The sequence below is a fragment of the Delphinapterus leucas genome, chromosome 6 (assembly GCF_059928025.1).
Source record: "Delphinapterus leucas isolate spDelLeu-1000000601 "Yukka" chromosome 6, BTC_Dleu_Yukka2, whole genome shotgun sequence".
In the NCBI taxonomy this organism is placed as follows: Eukaryota; Metazoa; Chordata; class Mammalia; order Artiodactyla; family Monodontidae; genus Delphinapterus; species Delphinapterus leucas.
In genome coordinates this window covers 23,432,693-23,455,666 of record NC_143134.1, presented here as the reverse complement: position 1 = coordinate 23,455,666, position 22,974 = coordinate 23,432,693, and the positions used below count along the sequence as shown (strand labels likewise).

The window sequence follows — 22,974 nt, the reverse complement described above, 5'->3', positions numbered from 1 at the left end:
AGTGTCCACTCATTTCATGGACCCAGGTACCGCTCGAGCAGACACACCAGGATATCTGCTTGCTGGTAACTACTTTCTGATCCTGGAAGGAGGTAGTTACTCCCCATTCACCCTTCCCCCTACTTCCTGGTAACATCTAATCTGCTTTCTGTCTCTGTGGATTTGTGTATATTATATAGAGATAATCATAAAATACATGACCTTTTGTGTTTGCCTTCTTTTATTGATCGTGTTTATAAGGTTCATCTAAATTGTAGATTATATTATTACTTTGTTCTTTTTTAATGGATGAATCATGTTCTATTGTATGTTTATCCATTCATCACTGATGGACATTTGTACTGTTCCCACCTTTTGACTATTGTGAATAATGTGAATAATACAGGCTGTGAACATGCCTGTATATGTATTAGTTTGAGTACCTATTTTCAGTTCTTTTGGGTATATACCTAGGAGTGACATTGCTGGGTCATATGGTAATTCTTTAACTTTTTGAGGAACCCTCAAACTGTTTTCCACAGTGGATGCACCATTTCACGTTCCTATCAGCAATATAGAAGGGTTCCAGCTACTCCACATCCTTGCCAACACATCTTATTTTCCTTTTTTTAATTGTAACTCTTGTGAAGTGGTATCTCATTATGGCTTTAACTTGCATTTCCTTAATGACTAATGATGTTGTACATCTTTTCATGTGCTTATTGTCCATTTGTATAACTTCTTTGGAGAAGTCCTTTTGAGTCCTTTCCCTGTTTTCAGTTGATCTGTCTTTTTCTTTTTGAGATGTAAGAGTTTTTGTTTTTATTTTTACATATTCTGGATACAGAACTCTTGTCTGATGTATGGTTTGCAAATATTTTCTCCCATTCTGTAGAGTGTCTTCACTTTCTTGATAATGTTATTTGATGCACAAAAGTTTTAAATTTTGATGGAGTCCCGTTATCTATTTTTTCTTTTGTTCCTTGTGCTGTCAAATCTAAGACTCTGTTGCCAAATTTGAGGTCATGAAGATTTACGCCTCTGTTTTCTTCTAACAGTTTTAGAGCTTTAGCTGTTACCTTTAGGTCATTGATCCATTTTGAGTTACATTTTGTATGTGGAGTGAGGTAGAGGTCCAACTCTACTCTTTTGCATGTGGTTATCCACGTGTCCCAGTACCACTTGTTGGGGAGACTATATTCTTTATAGAATGGTATTGGCACCCTTATTAAAGATCAATTAGCCCTGGATGTTTGGGTTTATTTCTGAACTCTCAGTTCTGTTCCATTGGTCTCTATGTCATCCTTATGTCAGTGCAACACTGTTTTGATTATTGCTTCTTTTTAGTTAGTTTTGAAATTAGGAAGTCTGAGTCTTCCAGGGTTTTTTTCAATATTGTTTTGGCTATTCAGAGCCCCTTGGAATTCCATATGAATTTGAGAATAGGCACTTCCATTTCTGTAAAAAGGGCCATTGGAATTGCGATAGGAATTGCATTGAATTTATAGGTCACTTTGCAAGTGTTGTCATCTTTATAATATTCACTCTTGCAATATGTGGACACAGGATGTCTTTCCATTTATTTAGGTTGTACTTAATTTCTTTCAGCAATGTTTTGTAGTTGCCAGGTTCAAGTGTTTCACCTCCTCAGTTAAATTTATTCTGGGTATTTTATTCTTTTGAATGCTACTGAGTATGGAATAGTTCTGATTTCATTTTTGGATTGTTCATTGCTGGTGTATAGAAACATAATTGTTTTGTGTGTTAATCTTTAACCCTGAAACTTTTCTGAACTTAACTAGCTTTAGTAGATTTTTTTCCCCAATTCTTTTGGATTTTTCTATATAGAATCATGTTACCTGCAAATAGACATACTTCTTTTTTTCCAGTTTTGATGCCTTGTATCTATTTATCCTGCTTAGTTGCTCTGACTGGAACCTCCAGTACAATATTTAATAGCAGTGGTAAAAACAGGCACCCTTGTCTTTTTCCTGATCTTAGGGGGATAGTTTTAAGTCTTTCACCATTGAGTATGATGTTAGCTGTGGGTGTTTCATAGACTCACTTTATCATGTTAAGGAAGTTTCTTTCTGTTCCTAATTGGCAGAGTGTTTTTATAGTGAAAGTGTGTTGGATTTTTATCAAGTGCTTTTTCTGCATATTAGTTTATAACAGTCTCATTCATATTAATACCAAATTGATTTCAGTAGTACACAAAAAATTTGTTCCTTTCTGGTACTATGGTGTCCCTCCTCTGTGCTAATTTTATTTTATTTTATTTTAATTAATTAATTAATTTTTGGCTGCGTTGGGTCTTTGTTGCTGTGCATGGGCTTTTTCTAGTTGCAGTGAGCGGGGGCTACTCTTTGTTGCAGTGGTGGGCTTCTCATTGCGGTGACTTCTCTTGTTGCGGAGCACGGGCTCTAGGCACGTGGGCTTCAGCAGTTGTGGCGCACGGGCTTAGTTGCTCCGCGGCACATGGTATCTTCCCGGACCAGGGCTTGAACCCGTGTCTCCTGCATTGGCAGGTGGATTCTTAACCACTGTGCCACCAGGGAAGTCCTGTGCTAATTTTATATTAGGGTTTCCAGAGAGACAGATCAATACGGGGTGCGTGTGTGTGTGTGTGTGTGTGTGTGTGTGTGTGTGTATTTTGAGGAACTGGCTCATGTGATTTATGGAGGCTGGCAAGTCCAAAATCTGCAGGGTAGGCCAACAGGTTGGAGACCCAGGGAAGGGCTGATGTTGTAGATCAAGTTGGAGTTTATCCTAATTGGTATGTTTTAGTCTTCTTGAATGTGTCAGTTAACTTTTGAATCATATTTGGGAATTTTTGGTCCACTATTTCTTCAAACACTCTTTTGCCCCTTTCTCTCTCTCCTCTGCTACTGAGACTCCAATTATTCGTATGTTGTTATGCTTGATGGTGTCTCACAGGTCTCAGAGGCTGCATTCATTTTTCTTCCTTTTTTTTCTTTGTTTCTCACACTGGATAATCTTGATTGATTTATCTTTTAGTTCACTGATTATTCCTTCTGCCTGATCACATCTGCTCTTAAGCCCCTCTCGTGAATTTTTCATTTCACTTATACTTTCTGATTCCAAAATTTTTGTTTGGTTCTTTCTTACAGTTTCTATCTTTTTTTTTTTTTGGCGTTACGCGGGCCTCTCACTGCTGTGGCCTCTCCCGTTGCGGAGCACAGGCTCCGGAAACGCAGGCTCGGCGGCCATGGCTCACGGGCCCAGCCGCTCCGCGGCATGTGGGATCCTCCTGGACCAGGGCACAAACCCGTGTCCCCTGCATCGGCAGGCAGACTCTCAACCACTGCGCCACCAGGGAAGCCCACAGTTTCTATCTTTATTGGTAGTCTTTACTTTGTGAGATTTTCCTTAAGGTCTTTAGGTATAGTTTTCTTTAGATCTTTGAACATTATTTAAAAATGGTTGGGGGCTTCTCTGGTGGCGCAGTGGTTAAGAAGCCACCTGCCAATGCAGGAGACACAGGTTCGAGCCCTGGTCTGGGAAGATCCCATATGCCGCAGAGCAGCTAAGCCCGTGCGCCACAACTACTGAGCCCGCGTACCACAACTACTGAAGCCTGTGCACCTAGAGCCCATGCTCCGCAAGAGAAGCCACCGCAGTGAGAAGCCCGCGCACCGCAATGAAGACTAGCCCCCGCGCGCAGCAACTAAGGCCCAGAGCAGCCAAAAATAAATATAAATAAGTAAATAATTTAAAAAATAAATGAAATAAAAATGGTTGATTTCAAGTCCTTGTCTAATATAACCAATGTCCGGGCTTCTCCCCATACAGTTTCTGTTAACTACTTTTTTTTCATGTGAATGGGCTGTAGTATACTATATTTTGGCATGTTTCATAATTTTTTATTGAAAGCTAGACATATTTATTTATTTATTTTTATTTATTTATTTTTCTGCGGTACGCGGGCCTCTCATTGTTGTGGCCTCTCCCATCGCGGAGCACAGGCTCCGGATGCGCAGGCTCAGCAGCCATGGCTCACGGACCCAGCCGCTCCGTTGCACGTGGGATCTTCCTGGACCGGGGCACGAACCCGTGTCCCCTGCATCAGCAGGCGGACTCCCAACCACTGTGCCACCAGGGAAGCCCGAAATATTTATTTTTAATTAAAAAAATTTATTTAAAGCTACATTTCTTTCTTCTTTATTTATTTATTTATTTTTTTGCGATACGCGGGCCTCTCACTGTTGTGGCCTCTCCCGTTGTGGAGCACAGACTCTGGATGTGCAGGCTCAGCAGCCATGGCTCACGGGCCTAGTTGCTCCGCGGCATGTGGGATCTTCCCGGACCGGGGCACGAACTCGCATCCCCTGCATCGGCAGGCGGACTCTCAACCACTGCACCACCAGGGAAGCCCTCTTTCTTTTTTCAAATATTTATTTATTTATTTGGCTGCCTTGGGTCTCAGTTGTGGCATGTGGGATCCTCGTTGCAGCATGCAGGATCTTTCATTGTGACACGCAGCCTTCTCTCTGTTTGTGGCTCATGGGCTCCAGAGCACGTGGGCTCAGTTGCTCTGTGGCTTGTGGGATCTTAGTTCCTTGACCAGGGATCCAACCTGTGTCCCCTGCATTGGAAGGAGAATTCTTAACCACTAGACCACCAGCGAAGTCCCTATACATTTTTAATATAATGTTGGCAACTCTGCAAATCAAATCTCCACCCCCAGGGATTGTTGTTGCTCTTCGGTGCTTTCCCTGGCCCAATTCTGTAATCTTTGTAATCTAAACTGTGTGTAGCCACTGAAATCTCCCCTTGGTTTAGCTTAACGATCAGCTAATGACAGGACAAAGATTTCTTCAAATGCCTTGAATGTTCTGCACCCTCCAGTGATTGCTAGATTATTTTCTCAGTTACCATGGTAGTGAGGCTGCAGGTGTCACAGCTACCGCAGAGAAAGGGGAATATGAATAGAGCAAGTTAAAACACCACAAAGGTCAAGATTCAGCCAATTTTATTGAATAAATGCTGTTCAGATTGTTTTAAGCCTCTGGTTAGTTTCCACAGTTCTAAAAATAAGTTGATTTTGACCATTTGTGCAGTGTGCTTGTTGCTTTTATGGTTGAACAAATTTTTGGAGGTCCTTACTTTCTCATTCAAGAAATATTTCTTGAAGAGTGCTTTTGACAATCTGCTTTTGTCAAGTGCAAGTGCTTTTCTAGGTGGACAGTGATTAGAGTTTAGAACCCACTAAGGGTAGATTGCACTAGAAAACCTCCATCATTTTGTTTTAGGGCCCCAAAGGGCTACATTCTAGGAATAAGGGTGATTGAAAGCAAACTGCAGCTCATCTTTGAATTATTTTAAATTTTTGAATCAGATATGATGATCCAGCGTGCTAGTGTTTCTAAGTTTCTCATAGTGCTAATACTCTAGACACCTGGAAGAAACAAACTTGAATCTTCTCCGTATGAACAATATCATTCCAGGCGCCATGTTATTTCTATTAACAATACTGTAAATACAGGCATACCTCAGAGATATTGGGGGTTCAGTTCCAGACTACCACAGTAAAGCTAGTACTGCACTAAAGTGAGTCACAAATTTTTTAGTTTCCCAGTGCATATAAATGTTAGGTTTATGCCATACTGTAGTCTGTTAAGTGTGCAATGAACAAATGTGCATGTCTTAATTAAAAAATAATGTGTTGAAAAAATGGCACTGATAGACTTGCTCAACACAGGGTGACACAAACCTTTAATTTGTAAAAAAAAAAAAAAAAATGCAGTATCTGCAAAGTGCAATAAAGTGAAGCACAATAAAATGAGGTACGTCTGTGCTATGTTTGGCAATTTTTAAAAAGGAATATATTTATATTATACACATATGTAGGCACATATGTGTATATATATTTTGAGTATATATATTACATATATACACATGTGTGTATTATACACATACATATGTCATGTATTTATTATATGAATATATATACATATATATATGTATATCTACTTGAATTTAATTGAGAAGTTAATGAAGCAAAGAAGAATAAGTAGGTGAAGATACAAAATGACAGAAACCCAGAGAGATGATGAGAGCTGCATTTGGGTTCTTTTTCTTTAGGGAAATATGCTAATTCTGGAAGAGGCAGCTGAAACATTGAAAAGCTGTGGAGCACTTTTGAAGTCTTTAGGGATCAAAAGCTGGAGGCCAGGGCCCCCAAGCCAGTGGTAGTCGTGAGTCTTCTCCCCACTATTTGGGCTGTGAGTCTGAAGAGCTGCAAACTAGGAGTAAAGAGCTATAGGTAGATCAACTCTGAATGATACTAGTCCTTGAATATGGATTCAGGTGAACTCTGCTAGTTTTACTGCCCACTTGCCAAAAGCAAATAAAAACCCTCTGAAGGAAGATAACATTATCCTGGGCATCAGATTTTTCTGCAATATCTAGCAATCAATAAATAATAACCAGGAATACAAGAGAGAAAATGAAGGGAATGAAAAACTAAGAAAGCCAACAGATAATTGATCCAGATGCACAGAGGATTCAGATAGATGAGTAGTCAGACACATTTTAAAATAGCTACACTTAAGTTCAGAGAAATGGAAGACAACATTAAGAATTTTAGCAAACAGTTGGAAACTGGGGAAAAATTGAAATTTCTAGAACTAAAAATTATAATAACCAGAATCAAACACTTAGTGAATGGGTGTATTAGGTTGCTAGGGCTGCCAGAACAACGGCTTAAACAATAAAAATTTATTTCCTCACAGATCTGTGGGATGGGAAGTCCAAGATCAAGATGCTGTGCTGGCAGGGTTGGATTCTCCTGAGGCCTCTCTCCTTGTCTTATAGATGGCTGTCTTCTCTCTGTGTCGCATGGTCTCTACTGCATGTGTGTCTATGTCCCAGTCTCCTCTTCTTAGAAAGACACCAGTCATATTTGATTAGGGCCCACCCCAGTGACCTTTTTTAAACTGAATAACCTCTCTAAATATCTGTTTCCAAATACAGTCACATTTGTGGCAGGTTAGGACTTCAATACAAATTTTGGAGAAACACAGCTCTGTGCATAACAATGGGCAACAGTAGTTTAGGCTTAATTGAGGAAATTAAGAGACAATTGAAAGATAGGTAAGAAGAAAATAATCAAACTGCACTGAGATACGGAGGGTTAGAAAATATAACAAGGCAACAGACGTGGGAGTTATGGAGTTAAAATATATTATACACGTAAGTGGTCCAGAAGGAGGTTAGAGAGAGCAGAGGGCAGAAAAACAATGGTAAAGAATATTCCAAAAGTGTTAGAAGACATTAAGTCACAGATACGAGAAATCCAACAAATCCCAAGCAAGATATAAAAAGAAAAGTACACTTAGGCACATTAGAGTAAAACTGTTGAAAGTAAAGACAAATATATATATATACATATTAAGGCAAGTCAAAGGAAAATAAAAGAGGTTACCTTCAAGGAGCAACAAAATTGACTAATAGTGAACTAGTCAAAAGAAACAGTTTAAGCCACAAGATAATAAAATAATAGCTACAAAATGCTTAAAGAAAATAACTACCAATATAGAATCCAATATCCACTAAAAGTAACTTCTAATAAGGTGAAAAAGACACTTTGTGGCAAATAAAAAATTGAGAATGCTTGTCACCGGCAGATTTGCACTGAAGGAAAATACAAAAGAGCATTTTTCACCTACAAGGAAAATTATCCCAGAAAACACTTAGAAATGGTTAAAGGAATAAATACAGGAATAAAAGTGCCAAGTATGGGGATAAATTTAAATGAATACCTACCATCTAAAATAATAATGTTTTTGAGTGGATATATATTCATTTGTGTGTATAAATTTCAAATTGATGGCAGTAATAGCACGTTTATCTGGAAGAAGTAAATGAAGTTCCAGTGCCTTTAGTTTCTTGAATTGTTGAGGAAAAGGTGAAAGTACTAATTTATATTACAGTTTGATACACTAAAGAGCTATGTTGTAATTTCTAGGGTAGCCACTAAAAGAATGAAAAAAGAGTTATGTAACAATCAAAATGAGAGAAGAGAAAATAACAAAAATTTTTTTAAGGAAGAAAGGAAAAAATATAGAACAAATAGCAAGCAGTACTTGGACCTTGAAAATGTTATGCTAAGTGAAAGAAGCCAGTCATAAAAGACCACGTTTTATATGATTCCATTCATAAGAAATGTTCAGAACAGGGAAGTTTGCAGAATCAGAAAGTAGGTCAGTGGTTGCTTAGGGCTAAATTGGGGAGAGAATAGGAGGTGGGTAGAATGGTGGTAGTTTAAGAGTGTGGGGCTTCTTGTTGAGGTGATGAAAATGTTATAAAATCAATTGTGGTGATGGTTTTACATATCTGTGGATATACTAAAAAACATTGAATTTTATGCTTTAAATTGATGAATTATATGGTGTGTGGATTATGTCTGAATAAATAAATTTTTTTAAAAAATTTAAAGAATCATAGAAATTCTGGACTTCTAAAATGTAATAAATGAAAATTTCAGTAGAGGGGCCTAACATCAGATTGGATTAAGCAGAAGAAATAACTAGCAAATTTGAAGATAGGTCAGTTGAGATTATTGAGTGTGAAGAAAAGAAAGAAAAAAATAAGGAAAATTAACAGAGGCTCAGAGATCTGTGGGACACCGTCAGCCATAGCAATATAAACATAATGTGATTCCCAGAAGGGGAGTAGTGAGAGAGAATTGGGAACAAAGGACATTGGAAGGAATAATAGCCAAAAATTTCCAAAATTAATAAAGAAGGTAATCAGTTCATCCAAGAAGCCTAACGAACACTAAGTAGGAAAAACTCAAAGATACCCATACCTAGACACAACCAAGTAAGACTGCTAAAAGACAAAGAGGGCATCTTGAAAGCACCAAGAGAAAGCCGCTCATTATGTTCAAGGCATCTTCAGTAAGATTAAGAGCTGACTTCTCATCAGAAATCATGGAGGCCAGAAGGCAATGGGATGACATATTCCAAATGCTGGAAGAAAAAGAAGGTTGAATAAGAATTGTATATCCAGAAAAGCTGCTGCTGAGAAATAAAGGAGAAACCTTGACAATAATATTATGCTCAGTGAAAGAAGCTAGACATAAAAAGCCACATATTTATATTATTCCATTTCTATGAAATATCCAGAATAGGAAAATTTGTAGACAGAAAAGAGATTACTGGTTTCCAGGCTTTGAGGATGCTGGCAGGAATAGGGAGTAACTGCTAAGGGGTATAGGGTTCTTTTGGGGTTGTTGAAAATACTATGGAATTAGGCAGTGTTGATAGGTATATAACTTTGTGAGTATACTAAAACCACTGAATTACACTCTTTGAAATGGTGAATTTTATGTGATTTACATGTCATTTTTTTTTTAATGGAGAAAGTAAGACTCTCAGATAAACAAAAACTAGGGGAATTTGTCACTAGCAGGCCTGTCCTACGAGAAATACTTAAGGGAGTCCTTCAGGTAGAAATGAAATGACACTAGACAGTAATTTGTATCCACATGAAGAAGTAAGTACCACCAGGAAAGGTAACTATATAGGTAAACATAAAGAGAGCAAAAATATATTTTTGTTTGTAATTTTTCTTGTAGTCTGTGTCTTAAGAGACAAGTGCATAAAGTGGTAATTATAAATCTAAGTGGATGTGCATGCAGTGTATAAAGATATAATTTGTATGACAATAAAGGCACAAAGTAGAGGGGAGGGAATGGAGCCATAATAGGAGCAAAGTTTTTGAATAATACAAAAATTAATTTTGTATTGGGACTTCTGTGGTGGTCCAGTGGTAAAGAATCTGCCTTACAATGCAGGGGACGCAGGTTCTATCCCTGGTCAGGGAACTAAGATCCTACATGCCACAGGGCAGCTAAGCCCACGTGCCACAACTACTGAGCTCGCGTGCACCTCAACTAGAGCCCATATGCCGCAAATTACAGACCCCATGTGCTCTGGAACCTGCGTGCCACAACTCCAGAGCCCACGTGCCCTGGAGCCTGTGTGCCACAACTAGAGAAGAGAAAACCTGCACACCACAAGTAGAGAGAAGTCCGTGTATCACAACGAAGAGCCCATGCACCGGTGCAACGACAGATCCCACGTCTAAGACCCAACACAGCCAAAAATAAATAAAATAAATAAATAATAAATAAATCATCTTAAAAAAAATAAATTTATTTATTTACTTATTTTTGGCTGCATTGGGTCTTCACTGCTGCAGGTGGGGGGCTTTCTCTAGTTGCGGCGAGCGGGGTCTACTCTTCATTGTGGTGCATGGGTTTCTCACTGTGGTGGCTTCTCTTGTTGCAGAGCACGGGCTCTAGGTGCGCGGGCTCCAGTAGCTGTGGCACACAGGCTCAATAGTTGTGGCTCATGGACTCTAGAGCACAGGCTTAGTAGTTGTGGCTCACAGGCTTAGTTGCTCTGTGGCGTTTGGGATCCTCCTGGACCATTGCTCAAACCCGTGTCCCCTGCATTGGCAGGCGGATTCTTAACCACTGTGCCACCAGTGGTTTAAATCTTTAAAAGAATCTTTAAATCTTTTAAATCTTTAAAAAAAATTTTGTATTAACTGACCAAATGAGGTTGTTATAAGTTAATATGTTAACTGTAATCGCCAGGTGAAACACTAAGAAAATAAGTCTGAAAAATAAAAGAAAAGGAACGACAAGGGAATTAATATGGTAACTAGAAAATGTCTATTTAATACAAATTAAGGCAGTTGAGGAAGAATAGAGGGACAAAAAAGATACAAGCCATGTGGAAAAAAATAGTAAAATGGCAGATGTAAATCTTACCGTATCAGTAATTACATTAAATGTAAATGGACTAAACACCAAAGGTAGAGATTAGCAACTTGGATTAAGTGAAAATATGAAGATGTGCTTTCTCCAAGAGACATATTTTAGTTTCAAAGACACAGGAGGTTGAAAGTAAAAGAATGGAACGAGATAAACCAAAAGAGAGCTGGAGTAGCTATACTAATAACAGGCAAAACAGACTTTAAGATAACAATTCTTACTAAAGACAAGAAAGGACATTTCGTAATGGCAAAAGGGTCAATCCATGAGGAAGTCATAAAATATAAACATACATGAAACTAACAACATACATCCAAAAAAATATGGAACAAAAACTAATGTAAGTGAAAGGAGAAATAGACAATTCTACAGTAATAGATGGAGATTTCAAAACTTCATTTTTGATAATGGATAGAACAGTTAGAAATAAGATCAACAAGGAAGTAAAATACTTGAACAACTCTGTGATCCAACTCAACCTAACAGACATCTACAGAACACACACCAACAGAACACACATTCTTCTCAAATGTGCATGACACATTCTCCATGATAGAACATATGTCAGCTTATAAAACAAGACTCAGTACATCTTAAAGGATTAAAATCATGCAAAATATGTTCTGAAACCACAATAGAATGAAATTAGAATATAATATGTGGGACATCTGGGAAAGTCACAACTATATGGAAATTAAACAATATTCCCAAGTAACTAGGAGGTCAAAGAAGAAATCAAAAGGGAAATTAGAAAACGCTTTGAGATAAAGGAAAATAAAGACAAAACATACCAAAACTTGTGGATGTATGTAAAAAAGTTCTAAGAAGGAAAATGTATAGCTGTAAACACCTATAATAAAAAAGAAGAAAAATCTCCAAATAGCCCAAGTTCCACCTTAAGAAATTAGAAAAAGAAGAGCAAACTAAACTCAGAGCAAGAAGGAAGGAATTGATAGAGATTATAGCATAGAGAAATGAAATGCAAAATTGAAAAACAACAGAGAAAATCAATAAACCACAAATTGATTATTTGAAAAGATCAACAGAATTGATAAGCCTTTAGCTAGACCACCCATGAAAAAGAGAAGATCAGACACTAAAATCTGGAATGAAAAAGACTACACTACTGACCTTACAGAAATAAAAAAAGGATTTTAAGAAAATACTATGTATGAATGGCTGTATGCCAAGAAATTAGGTAACCTAAGTGAAATGGACAAACTCCAAGAAGGGCACAAACTATCAAAACTTTTTAGTTATACTAAACATTTTAAAAATTAATACTCTTTCACAAACTCTTCCAAAAAATAGGAAAGGAGGGAACACTTCCCAGTTCGTACCATAAGGCCAATATTACCTTGATACTAAAGCTAAACAAAAATATCACAAGAAAACTGCAGAAGACATCCAGACTGGAAAGGAAGAAGTTAAACTATGTCTGTTTCTATTTGACATTATCTTACATATAGAAAATCCTAAAGAATAAACACAATCTATTGTAGCTAGTAAAAGAGTTCAGCAAGGTTGAGGATACAAGACTGCTGTACAATAGTCAACTATTTCTTTACACTAGCAATGATCAATCCAGAAATGAAATTAAAATAATTCCATTTATAACAGCATAAAAGAGAAGTATGTAGGAAAATATTTAACAAAAGAAGTGCAAAAAATATACTGAACACTGCAGAACATTGTTGAAAGAATTGAAGAAGACCTAAGCAAAAGGAAAGACAACCCATATTCAAGACTTAATATTGTTAAAATGGTAGTACTCCTTAATCTACAGATTCAAGGAAATACATATCAAAAGTCTAACATTTTTTTTTGCAGGAATAGACAAATTGATTTTCAAATTCATATGGAAATGTGAAAAATTCCAGAATAGGCAAAACAATTTTGAAAAAGAAGAAAATTGAAGGACTCATACTTTCTGAATTCAAAACTTACTACAAAGCTAGAATAAACAAGACAGTCTGGTACTGAAATGGAAAGAGACCTAGAGATCAGTTGAGAGTCCAGAAGTAAACCTGTGTGCTTATGGTAAACTGATTTCTGCAAGGGTGACATTCAGTGGCGAGAAAGCATAGTCTTTTCAGGAAATGGTGCAGGGAGTACTGGATATCCACATGCAAAAGAATGAAGTTGGATCCTTGCCTCACACAATATATAAAAAATAACTCCAAATGGATCAAAGACCTAAATGTAGGAACTAAAACTATAAAACTCTAGATGATGGCATAGGTTTATATCTTTGTGACCATTTAACAGACAACAGTTTATTAGATATGATACTGAAAGCAAAAAGCAAGTCAAGAAAAACATAAATCAGACTTCATCAAATTTAAAATATTTTGTGCTTCAAAGTACAAGAAAGTGAAAAGACAACCCATGGAATGGGACAGAATCATTCATCTGGTATATCTAGTACAGGTATAGTTTCCAGAATATACAGCTGAAAAACAAAGAGACAAATAACCCAGCATAAAAATATGCAAACATTTGAATAGACATTTCTCCAAAGAGCATATACAAATAGATGAGAAGCACATGAAGAGAGCTTAATATCATTAGTCATTAGGGAAGTGGAAATCAAAATCACAATGAGGTACCACTTCACATGAAAACCAGATAAAGGCATTAAAATAAAGGAAGCTACAGATCAATATTTCTCATGATTATAGATGCAAAAATCTTCAACAGAATATTAGTAAAGCAAATCTAACAATGCATAAAAAGAAGTATACACCATAACAGTTCTGAGTTGAATACTGCCTCTCCAAATTCATGTCCACCTCGATCCTGTGAATGTGATGTCATCTGGAAGTAGGGTCTTTGCAGATTCAGTCAGGTTAAGATGAGGTTAGGCTGGATTAGGGTGGGCCCTAAGCCAATGACGTATTCTTAAGAAGAGGGAAGTTTGGTCAGAGTCATAGAAGATCATGTGAAGGAGCAGAGACACAGACACACAGGAGAAGGCACTGGAAAGGTGGAAGCAGAGATCGGAGTGATGTATCTACAAGCCAAGAAACACTAAGGATTGCCAGAAACCACCAGAAGCTAGAATAGGCAAGGAAGTATTCTTTCCTAGGGCCTTTGGAGGAAGCATGCGGACCTGCTGATACCACAGTTCTGGACTTCTGTCCTCCAGAACTGTGAGAGAATACATTTCTGCTGTTCTAAGCAACCCAGTTTATGGTTGTTACAGCAACCCTTAAAAAGGATACAACAACCAAGTGGTTTGTATTCCAGTTATGCAGGGCTGGTTCAGCATTTGAAAATCAATCAGTGTGGTCCATCACATCAACAGGCTAAAGAAGAAAAATCCTATCATGTCAGTAGATGCAGAAAAAGCATTTGACAAAAGTCAACTCCCATTCGTGATTAAAAAAGCAAAAAAGCAAAACAAGCAAACAAAAAACAACAACAAACCTCCCAGCAGACTAGGAGTATAGGGGGAACTTCATAAACTTAATACAGAACATCTACAAAAGTCCTGCAGCTAACCTTGTACTTAATTGTGAGAAACTAGATACTTTTCCCCTAGGATCAAGAACAAGACAGTTATTTCTTCTCTCACCACTCCTTTTCAGCATCATACTGGAAGTCCTAGCTAATGCAAAAAGACAAAAGGAAGTAAAAGTTACACAGTCAAAAAGGAGGAAAAAAAACTTTGCAGGTAGCATGATGTCTATGTATACATCTCAAGAAATCAACAACAACAAAACTCTGCTGGAATTACAAGGTTGCAGAATACAACATAAATATACAAAATTAAATTACTGAAAAAACCCACAAAATCAATTCCTTTTCTATATATCAGCAATGAACAATTGGCATTTGAAATTAAAAACAATACCATTTGTATTTGCACCAAAAAATGAAACATTAGATGTAAGTCTAACAAAGTTTATATAAGATTTACATGAAGAAAACTCTAAAACTCTCATGAAAAATATCAAATATCTAAATAAATGGAGAGATATCCCATGTTCATTGATAGGAGGACTCAATATTGTTAAGATGTCAGTTCTTCCCAATTTATCTATCGATTCACTGTAGCCCTAGTCAAAACCCCAGCAAGTTACTCTGCAGATATTTACAAACAGATTGTAAAGTTTAAACAGGTAAAAGACACAGGTAACCAACACAGTACCTAAGAAGAACCAAATCAGAGGACTTCTGTTAGTCAAAGAGTTACTATGAAGCTACAGTAATATAGATGGTGTGGTATCGACAGAAAGAAAAATAGACATGTCAAGGTAATAGAATTGAGAGCCCAGAAGTAGACCTATACAAATAGATTCCAGTGATCTTTGATAAAAGGTCATGGGCCACTTCAATGGAAAAGGAGAATCTTTTCAACAAATGGTGCTGGAACAGCTGCCCATCCACATGCAAACAAACAAAACAAACAAAAACAAAAACTATACCCAGACCATATACCTTTCACAAAAATTAACTCAAAATTATCACAAATTTATCTTTAAAATGCAAAAGTTTAAAAAGTACAGAAGATAACAGAAAATCTTGGTGACCTTGGGTTTGGTGATGACTTTTTGATACCAAAGCACTATCCATGAAATAAAGAACTGATAAACAGGACTTAATTAAAATTTAAAAAAAAACTTCTGTGAAACTTTGGTGAGAGGCACTAAGAGAATGAAAAGAAGCTACAGACTGGGAGAAAATATTTGCAAAACACATATCTGATAAAATACTGTTATCTGAAATATACAAAGAACTCTTAAAATCTCAATAAGAAAACAACCTAATTAAAAGATGGGCAAAAGACTTGAACAGACTTCTCACCAGCGAAGATATACAGATGGCAAGTAAGCATATGAAAAGATACTCAATATAACGTTAGGGAATGGCAAATTAAAACAACAAGATACCACTACACATCTATTAGAATGGCCAAAACCTAAAACACTGACAACACCAAATGCTAGTGAGGATGGGGAGCAATGGGAACTCTCATCATTGTCTGAGGGAATGTGAAATGGTACAGCCACTTTGGAAGGCAGTTTGGTAGTTTCTTACAAAACTAAATATACTCTTACTATACGATTCAGCAGTCACACTCCTTAGTATTTACCCAGATGAGGTGAAAACATATGTCCACACAAAAACCTGCACAAAGATTTTTATAGCAGCTTTATTTATAATTGCCCAAACTGGAAGCAACGAAGATGTTCTTCAGTAGGTGAATGGACAAATAATCTATGGTACATCCAGACAATTAAATACTCAGCAGTAAACAGAAATGAGCTATCAAGCCATGGGAAGATATGGAGGAATCTTTTTTTTTTTTTTTTTTGCGGTACGCGGGCCTCTCCCTGTTGTGGCCTCTCCCGTTGTGGAGCACAGGCTCCGGATGCGCAGGCTCAGTGGCCATGGCTCATGGGCCCAGCTGCTCCGCGGCACGTGGGATCTTCCCGGACCAGGGCACGAACCCGTGTCCCCTGCATTGGCAGGCGGACTCTCAACCACTGCGCCACCAGGGAAGCCCTGGAGGAATCTTAAATGCATATAACTTAAGTGGAAAAAGCCAATCTGTAAAGGCTACATACTGTATGATTCCAACTATAGGACATTCTGGGAAAGACACAAAACTATGGACACAGTAAAAAGATCAGTGATTGCCAGAGGTTTGGGAGGGTGAGGAAGGGAAGTATAAATAGGGAGCACAGGGGGTTTTTAGGGCTGTAAAAGTACTATAATGGTAGATAAATGACATGCGTTTCTTAAAGCCTGTAGAATGTAGAAGAGAGTGAATGCTAATATAAACTGTGGACTTTAGTTAATAGTAATGTATCAGTATTTATCAGTTGTAACAAATGCACCACCCTAATGTAATATGGTAACAATAGGGGAAACTATGTGTATGGTTGGTGGGGAAGGTGTATACGGGAACTCTGTACTATGGCCTCAAGTTTTTTGTAAACTTAAAACTGGTCTGAAAAATAAAGTCTCTATTTAAAAGCATGCACACACAATGAGATACCACCTCACACACACTAGGATGGCTAAAATAAAGAAGATAATAAGAGTGTTGTCAAGGATGTGGAGAAATTGGAACCCTCATACATTGCTGGTGGGACTGTAAAATGGTAGAGCTTTGAAAAACAGTTTGGTATTTCGTCAGGATGTTAAACATAGAGTTACCATATGACCCAGCAATTCTACTCCTAGGTATAAACCAAGAGAATTGAAAACATATGTCCACACAAAACTTGTATATGAATGTTCATAGCAGTATTATTCATAATAGCCAAAACTGGAAAAAACCCATATAATCGATGAATGGACAAATGTGATATAGCCTGTAATGTAATATCATTTGGCAACATAAGGGAATGAAGGACTGATACAACATGGGTGAACTATGAAAACATTATGCTCAGTGAAATATTTAGTCACAGAAGACCACATATTACATGATTCTGTTTGTCCAAAATAGGCTAATCCAAAGAAACAGAAAGTATGTTAGTGTGTTCCAGGAGTTGGGGTTAGGGTGGGCGATGGGAAATGACTGCTAATGGGTATGAGATTACCTTTTGGGGTGATGAATATGTTCTAAAATTAGATAGCGATGATGGTTGCAAAATTCGATAAATGTAAAACTTTTGACTTTTATACCTTAAAAGAGTGTCTTTTACGGTATAGCAAATTATATCTCAATAAAGCTGTGATTTTAAAAAAAGCACCACTCCCAAACATCCGTCTAGCTTACGTACCCTTGTGGAATCAGCAAAATCAACACATGCTGCCGGGGAAAAACAGGTTCAAAAGGCTGGCTTATTCCTCTGGGCCCCCATCCTTCCTCTGATACTGCCTTCAGGTAGATGTTTTTATATTTTGCCCAGCTTTTCCAGTTGTCCTCAGTGGCAGAGTTTCTTAGAAATCCTGGTCACCACCTGAAGCCTTGTTGGCAAGCTTAATCTCATCTGTGGTTTTATTTATTTATTTATTATTATTATTATTTTTGGCAGTACGCGGGCCTCTCACCGCTGCGGCCTCTCCCATTGCGGAGCACAGGCTCCGGACGCGCAGGCCCAGCGGCCATGGCCCACGGGCCCAGCCGCTCCGCGGCATGTGGGATCTTCCTGGACCGGGGCACGAACCCGTGTCCCCTGCACCGGCAGGCGGACCCCCAACCACTGTGCCACCAGGGAAGCCCTGTGGTTTTATTTAATATCTGTATTTAGATTTATATTTCTGGTCCAGCAGTTCTCAAATTTTCTAGTCTAAGGAAATCTTTACCTTCTTAAATATTATTGAGTTTTTTGTTTGTATAGGTATATGTCAGTAATTACCATATTAGAAGTTAAAACTGAGAACTTTTTAATGTTTTTTAATTTACTTTAAAAATAATAAGCTCAATATAGTTAATAACATAAATAACATTTATTTTATTTTTTATTTTAATTAGTTAATTTATTTTTGGCTGCATTGGGTCTTCGATGCTGCGCGCGGGCTTTCTCTACTTGCAGCGAGTGGGGGCTACTCTTCGTTGTGGTGCGTGGGCTTCTCATTGCGGTGTGTGGGCTTCTCATTGCGGTGTGCGGGCTTCTTGTTGCAGTGGCTTCTCTTGTTGCAGAACATGGGCTCTAGGCACACGGGCTTCAGTTGTTGTGGCACGTGAGCTCAGTAGTTGTGGCTCACGGGCTCTAGAGCGCAGGCTCAGTAGTTGTGGTGCACTGGCTTAGTTGCTCCGCGGCATGTGGGATCTTCCCGGACCAGGGCTCAAACCCATGTTCTCTGCATTGGCAGGCAGGTTCTTAACTACTGTGCCACCAGGGAAGTCCCATAAATAACATTTTAAATGAAAGATTACTTTCAAAATGTTCGGTGATGTTTTACATTTTGGCGAATGGCTTTAATGTTTGGGTTAGTAAAAGGCAAGTGAATATCCTACATTTAATTTATTGCAGTGTCACACATCATTTACTTTCTGGAAAATTCTATTGGATATTTATGAGCGAATTAGAGTGAAAATGGCAAGTAATGTAGTGGTAGTATCGTGAAATTAGTTTTGACTCTGTGCACTCCCTAAAACGTCTAAGGGGAAGAATTGGAGCCCAGAGCACACATTGAGAATCACTCTGGCCCATACCCTTCATGTGAGCTCCTAGACCACATGTGAATCTGAGTGCCAGTGTTGCCTTCCACTCGTGTGTGAAAATCAGAACCAAGCTACATTCTTGACACTTGCCTTAGCTTTAGCTCTCATGATTAGTAATCACTTAATGTTGAGTTCATCTGTTATTTGGCCTGAGCCTTGAGAAGATTAAACTCAGCTGTAGTTAATTCAGCCCCTTTTGCTTTTCCTGTGGCTCTGGCTCTGGCTCTGACTTCATATTGCTGGACTGGTCTGACCTAGTGTTCGACCCTGGAGACAGAAGGGAGTGGGCTACGGTATTGCCTTTGGAATCAAAAGCTTCAGGCAGCCAGTTTCCAATGTGTGAGAGTATAGGTTCTCTCTGCTTCTCAGTTCCACCTTCACTTCCCTTTTCTTGGCACAATTGGGAGGATCTTAGGGTGGAGAGTTATCTAGAGCAAGTGATTATTTGGGGACTCTTCCAGACCTCAGCCTGCCCTTTCTGCACCTGCCACTTCTAGTAGCTTGCCTGGCCTCTTCTTCCTTTTCTTCCCCCGTTTTTTTTAATTGAGTAAAATATACATAACATAAAATTTACCATCTTAACCATTTTTAAGTGTAACATTTCAGTGGTGTTAAATACATTCAGAATGTTGGGCGGTCACCATCATCATCCATCTCCGTAACTCTTTTTTTATCTCGTAAAACTGAAACTCTGTCCCCATGAAACTAATTCCCCATGCTGCCCTCCCCCTAGCCCGTTGCCACCACCCTTCTACTTCCTGTCTCTGATTCTGACTACCCTGAGTATCTCATACACGTGGAATCATACTGTGTTTGTCTTTTTGTGACTGGTTTATTTCACTTAGCATAATGTCTTCAGAGTTGACCCATGTTGTAGTATTCAATACATTGCAGTGCTACCTGGAATCCTTTACCCGTCTTGCTGACTGAATTGTCTGCTAGTTCTTTCACTGAGGCATAATATTCACTTTTTCCTCTAGAGAACAAATGTCTTATACTTCTCTGTTCCCATAGCATTTTATTTATATTCTTTGTTATGTTATTTGTAATGTATTGAGAGTACTTACTTTGTGTCTGTCTCCCCAGTGTTAATTTGAGTTCCACTAACATTTGGAAGGTATCAAGATAATTTATAAATTTTCTGAGGCTAGCACAGTGGCTCATATCTAGTGGTCATTAAGCGTTTGTTCAGTGCATGAATGGAATCACACATAAAAGAACATCACAGACTTCCAGCAGATACTTATTTTCTACTTGATCCTCACCGTTGTATAGTAAGCCAACAAGCACAGTCCTGCTTTCATTAATTTATTGTTTCATGTATTTACCCTAGTACTGAAGTGATTTAATAATGTATATTTAACGTTTATGTTTCAGTATTGTGATTTGTCTCATATTTTGACCCCCCCTAGATCATAGTCTTATCATTTATGAAATGAGGAGAATGGACTAGATGACCTAGAGAAGTTACCATTGTTGACTGTTATTATTAGATTTGAAAGCTCCTTAATAACAGGAATCATGCCTTTCACTTCTACTGGAATCTTACATAGGGCCAAGTATAATGTCTCACACTCAGTAGTTGGTTAGCAGATTTTAAAGAAAGAGGTAATATCAGTGAATACTTCAGACGAATTTGATTCTATTTTTCACTCCATTGATCTTGTTAGATCCCTTCCCTGTGCTTCAGAATATCTGTATGTCCTTGATCTAGTTTGTTCTCAACTTTTGTGTGTCGCTTAAAAAAATTATATACGTATATACACACACTTTATCCCTCTTAACCCTGAGAAGAAGAAAAGTAAGGTGCTCATTTACATCCATTTTTCAAGTGAGGAAGCTGAGTCTTCAGGAGCATAGCTGAGGAGCAGCACATTCAGACTCAGTTCCAGGTCCCCTGACCCCAGACCCAGTGTAATTCTTCTCTGTTTCCTCATCTGTGAAAGCAGGTTTTCTTCCAGACCTAAGTGCCTGTGTTACCCACCCTTTTACACAACGTATCAGTTAGGGGTCTTTGGGAAGTCAGAGAAACGTGCTAACTTCACCAAAATGGGGATTAATTGGTAAGATCATGGAGAGTCTCAGAGGATTCGTGAGAAGGTTGAGCGTCAAGCTGGGAAATGGATAGGGTTCCAGAAGCAGGGATCTGAAGAAGCACCACCACAAAGGGAAAAACTCCAAGTGTTTCTTATTCTCTGTCGAAGAGTCAGAGTGAGGGAGGAGTGTTCTTCTGGGGCAGTTTTGTTCCCCCAGTGGGCAGCCTAGAGACATTTTTGGTTATAACTGAGAGAGATTGCTACTGGCATCTAGTGGGTAGAGGCCAGGAATGCTGCTAAACATCCTCTAGTGTCAGCCCCCAATAAAAAGAATTCACTGGCCCTACATGTCAGTAGTGTTGAGGTTGAGAAGCCCTGGATTAGGGGAAGGTACCTTGATTAATAATCGCACGAATTGCAATGTACCCTGTTGGAGGCAGGAGGACACTTAAAATGCTCTTACCAAAAAGAGGTGGAATAGATGCTAGACAGCCAAAAACAACATAAAAACAAAAAAGTACAACTGGGGCAATAATTCCAATCTTGGAATGTGAAGATGAATCACATGTTTGTAAATACAGTACTTGCGGGGTCTCAGAAAAAAGAGACATTTATAAAATATTTGAATTTTAAACTTAAACTCCAAAAAGATGCTAGGTGATTATTTATTATTAAAAAGGGCTCTTTGAAATGAAACTTAAATTTTCATGTAGAGTAACCTATAAAGAATATGTAGTATAAGCCTATCTAATTCAATGATAAATTAGGGTTTTGAGGGGAATTGTGAACAAAAACCTAGGATGAACCAAAATCAGAATCAAATTGTCACTAACTGAATTAAACCAAAGCACTTTATTTATTTATGTATTTCTTTGGCCATGCCACATGGCATGTGGGATCTTAGTTCACCAACCAGGGATCGAACCCGTGCCCCCTGCAGTGGAAGCATGGAGTCCTAACCACTGGACCGCCAGGGAAGTCCCTAAACCAAAGCACTTTAAAGAAAACTTATAGTTTAAAATGAAACAGCTTATTTTTTAAAATTATTGAAGTCACATACAACTAGAACATAATTATATTCTCTAAATGGGGGAAAAATTATTTTTCAAAACTGATTCAAGCCAACATTTAATTTGATTTGGATCCATGGACAATTTACCAGGACTGGAGTTTACTTAGTTATATTAAGAATATTAAAAAAAAAAAAGAATGTTTCACACTATACCTGATGGTAGGATAATACTTAGTAAAGGACCCCCTTTCATTTGTCAGCAACTTTGGATGTTGCTGATACACAGAAACGTGAGGATGGTGGATCTGTGGGATGTGCAGTTGTATGTTAGAATTTCTGCAGCAGTTCACCTTGTTTTTTGCCTAGACAGGTAATTAGTGTTAAATCCAAGTAGTAGGAAGATTGATTCAGCCCATAATTTTCCTTCCTTTTAACTTCTTTTCACACCGTTTCAGTATAAGCCGTATATATGTGACTCAGAGCTTGCTTATTTGGTTTCATATTTTATAACACCTTTGGTGTACCAGACCGGTTTTACTACCCTGAGGAAGTCTAGAAATGACTAGAAGCTGCTTCTCCCTGCCCTTCCAACATGATGGCTTTGGGTCCAGCTGTGAAAGGGACCTACTGCCGTGTCTCCAGGTTGTTCACTGAGTGAGCCTTTCTCTGCCTGTGGTCATTAGCCCCAGGGCCACACAGTTCACCTCAGCAGGGTGTTGTTTCAGGTGAACCACTGTCTCCCAGAGAAGATTGTGGTGTACCGTGATGGAGTGTCTGATGGCCAACTAAAGACAGTTGCCAGCTATGAGATTCCTCAGCTACAGAAGTGTTTTGAAGCTTTTGAGAATTATCATCCCAAGATGGTGGTATTTGTAGTTCAGAAGAAAATCAGCACCAGTGTGTACCTGTCTGCTACCGAGCACTTTGTGACTCCCTCCCCCGGGACTGTGGTAGATCATACAATAACAAGCTGTGAGTGGTAAGTGGGCGAGACACAGTATTTCAACAA

General features: G+C 38.3%; 1 protein-coding gene across 1 annotated transcript in view; it reads left to right on the top strand.

Moving 5' to 3' along the window:
- The window catches only part of PIWIL2 (piwi like RNA-mediated gene silencing 2), a 90,854-nt gene that overhangs the window by 63,545 nt on the left and 4,335 nt on the right, over positions 1–22,974 (top strand). Inside the window, exon 20 of the mRNA XM_022562859.2 lies at positions 22,691–22,944. Within this exon, the coding sequence (XP_022418567.1) occupies positions 22,691–22,944 (254 nt within the window). The remainder of the gene's footprint in view (positions 1–22,690; positions 22,945–22,974) is intronic.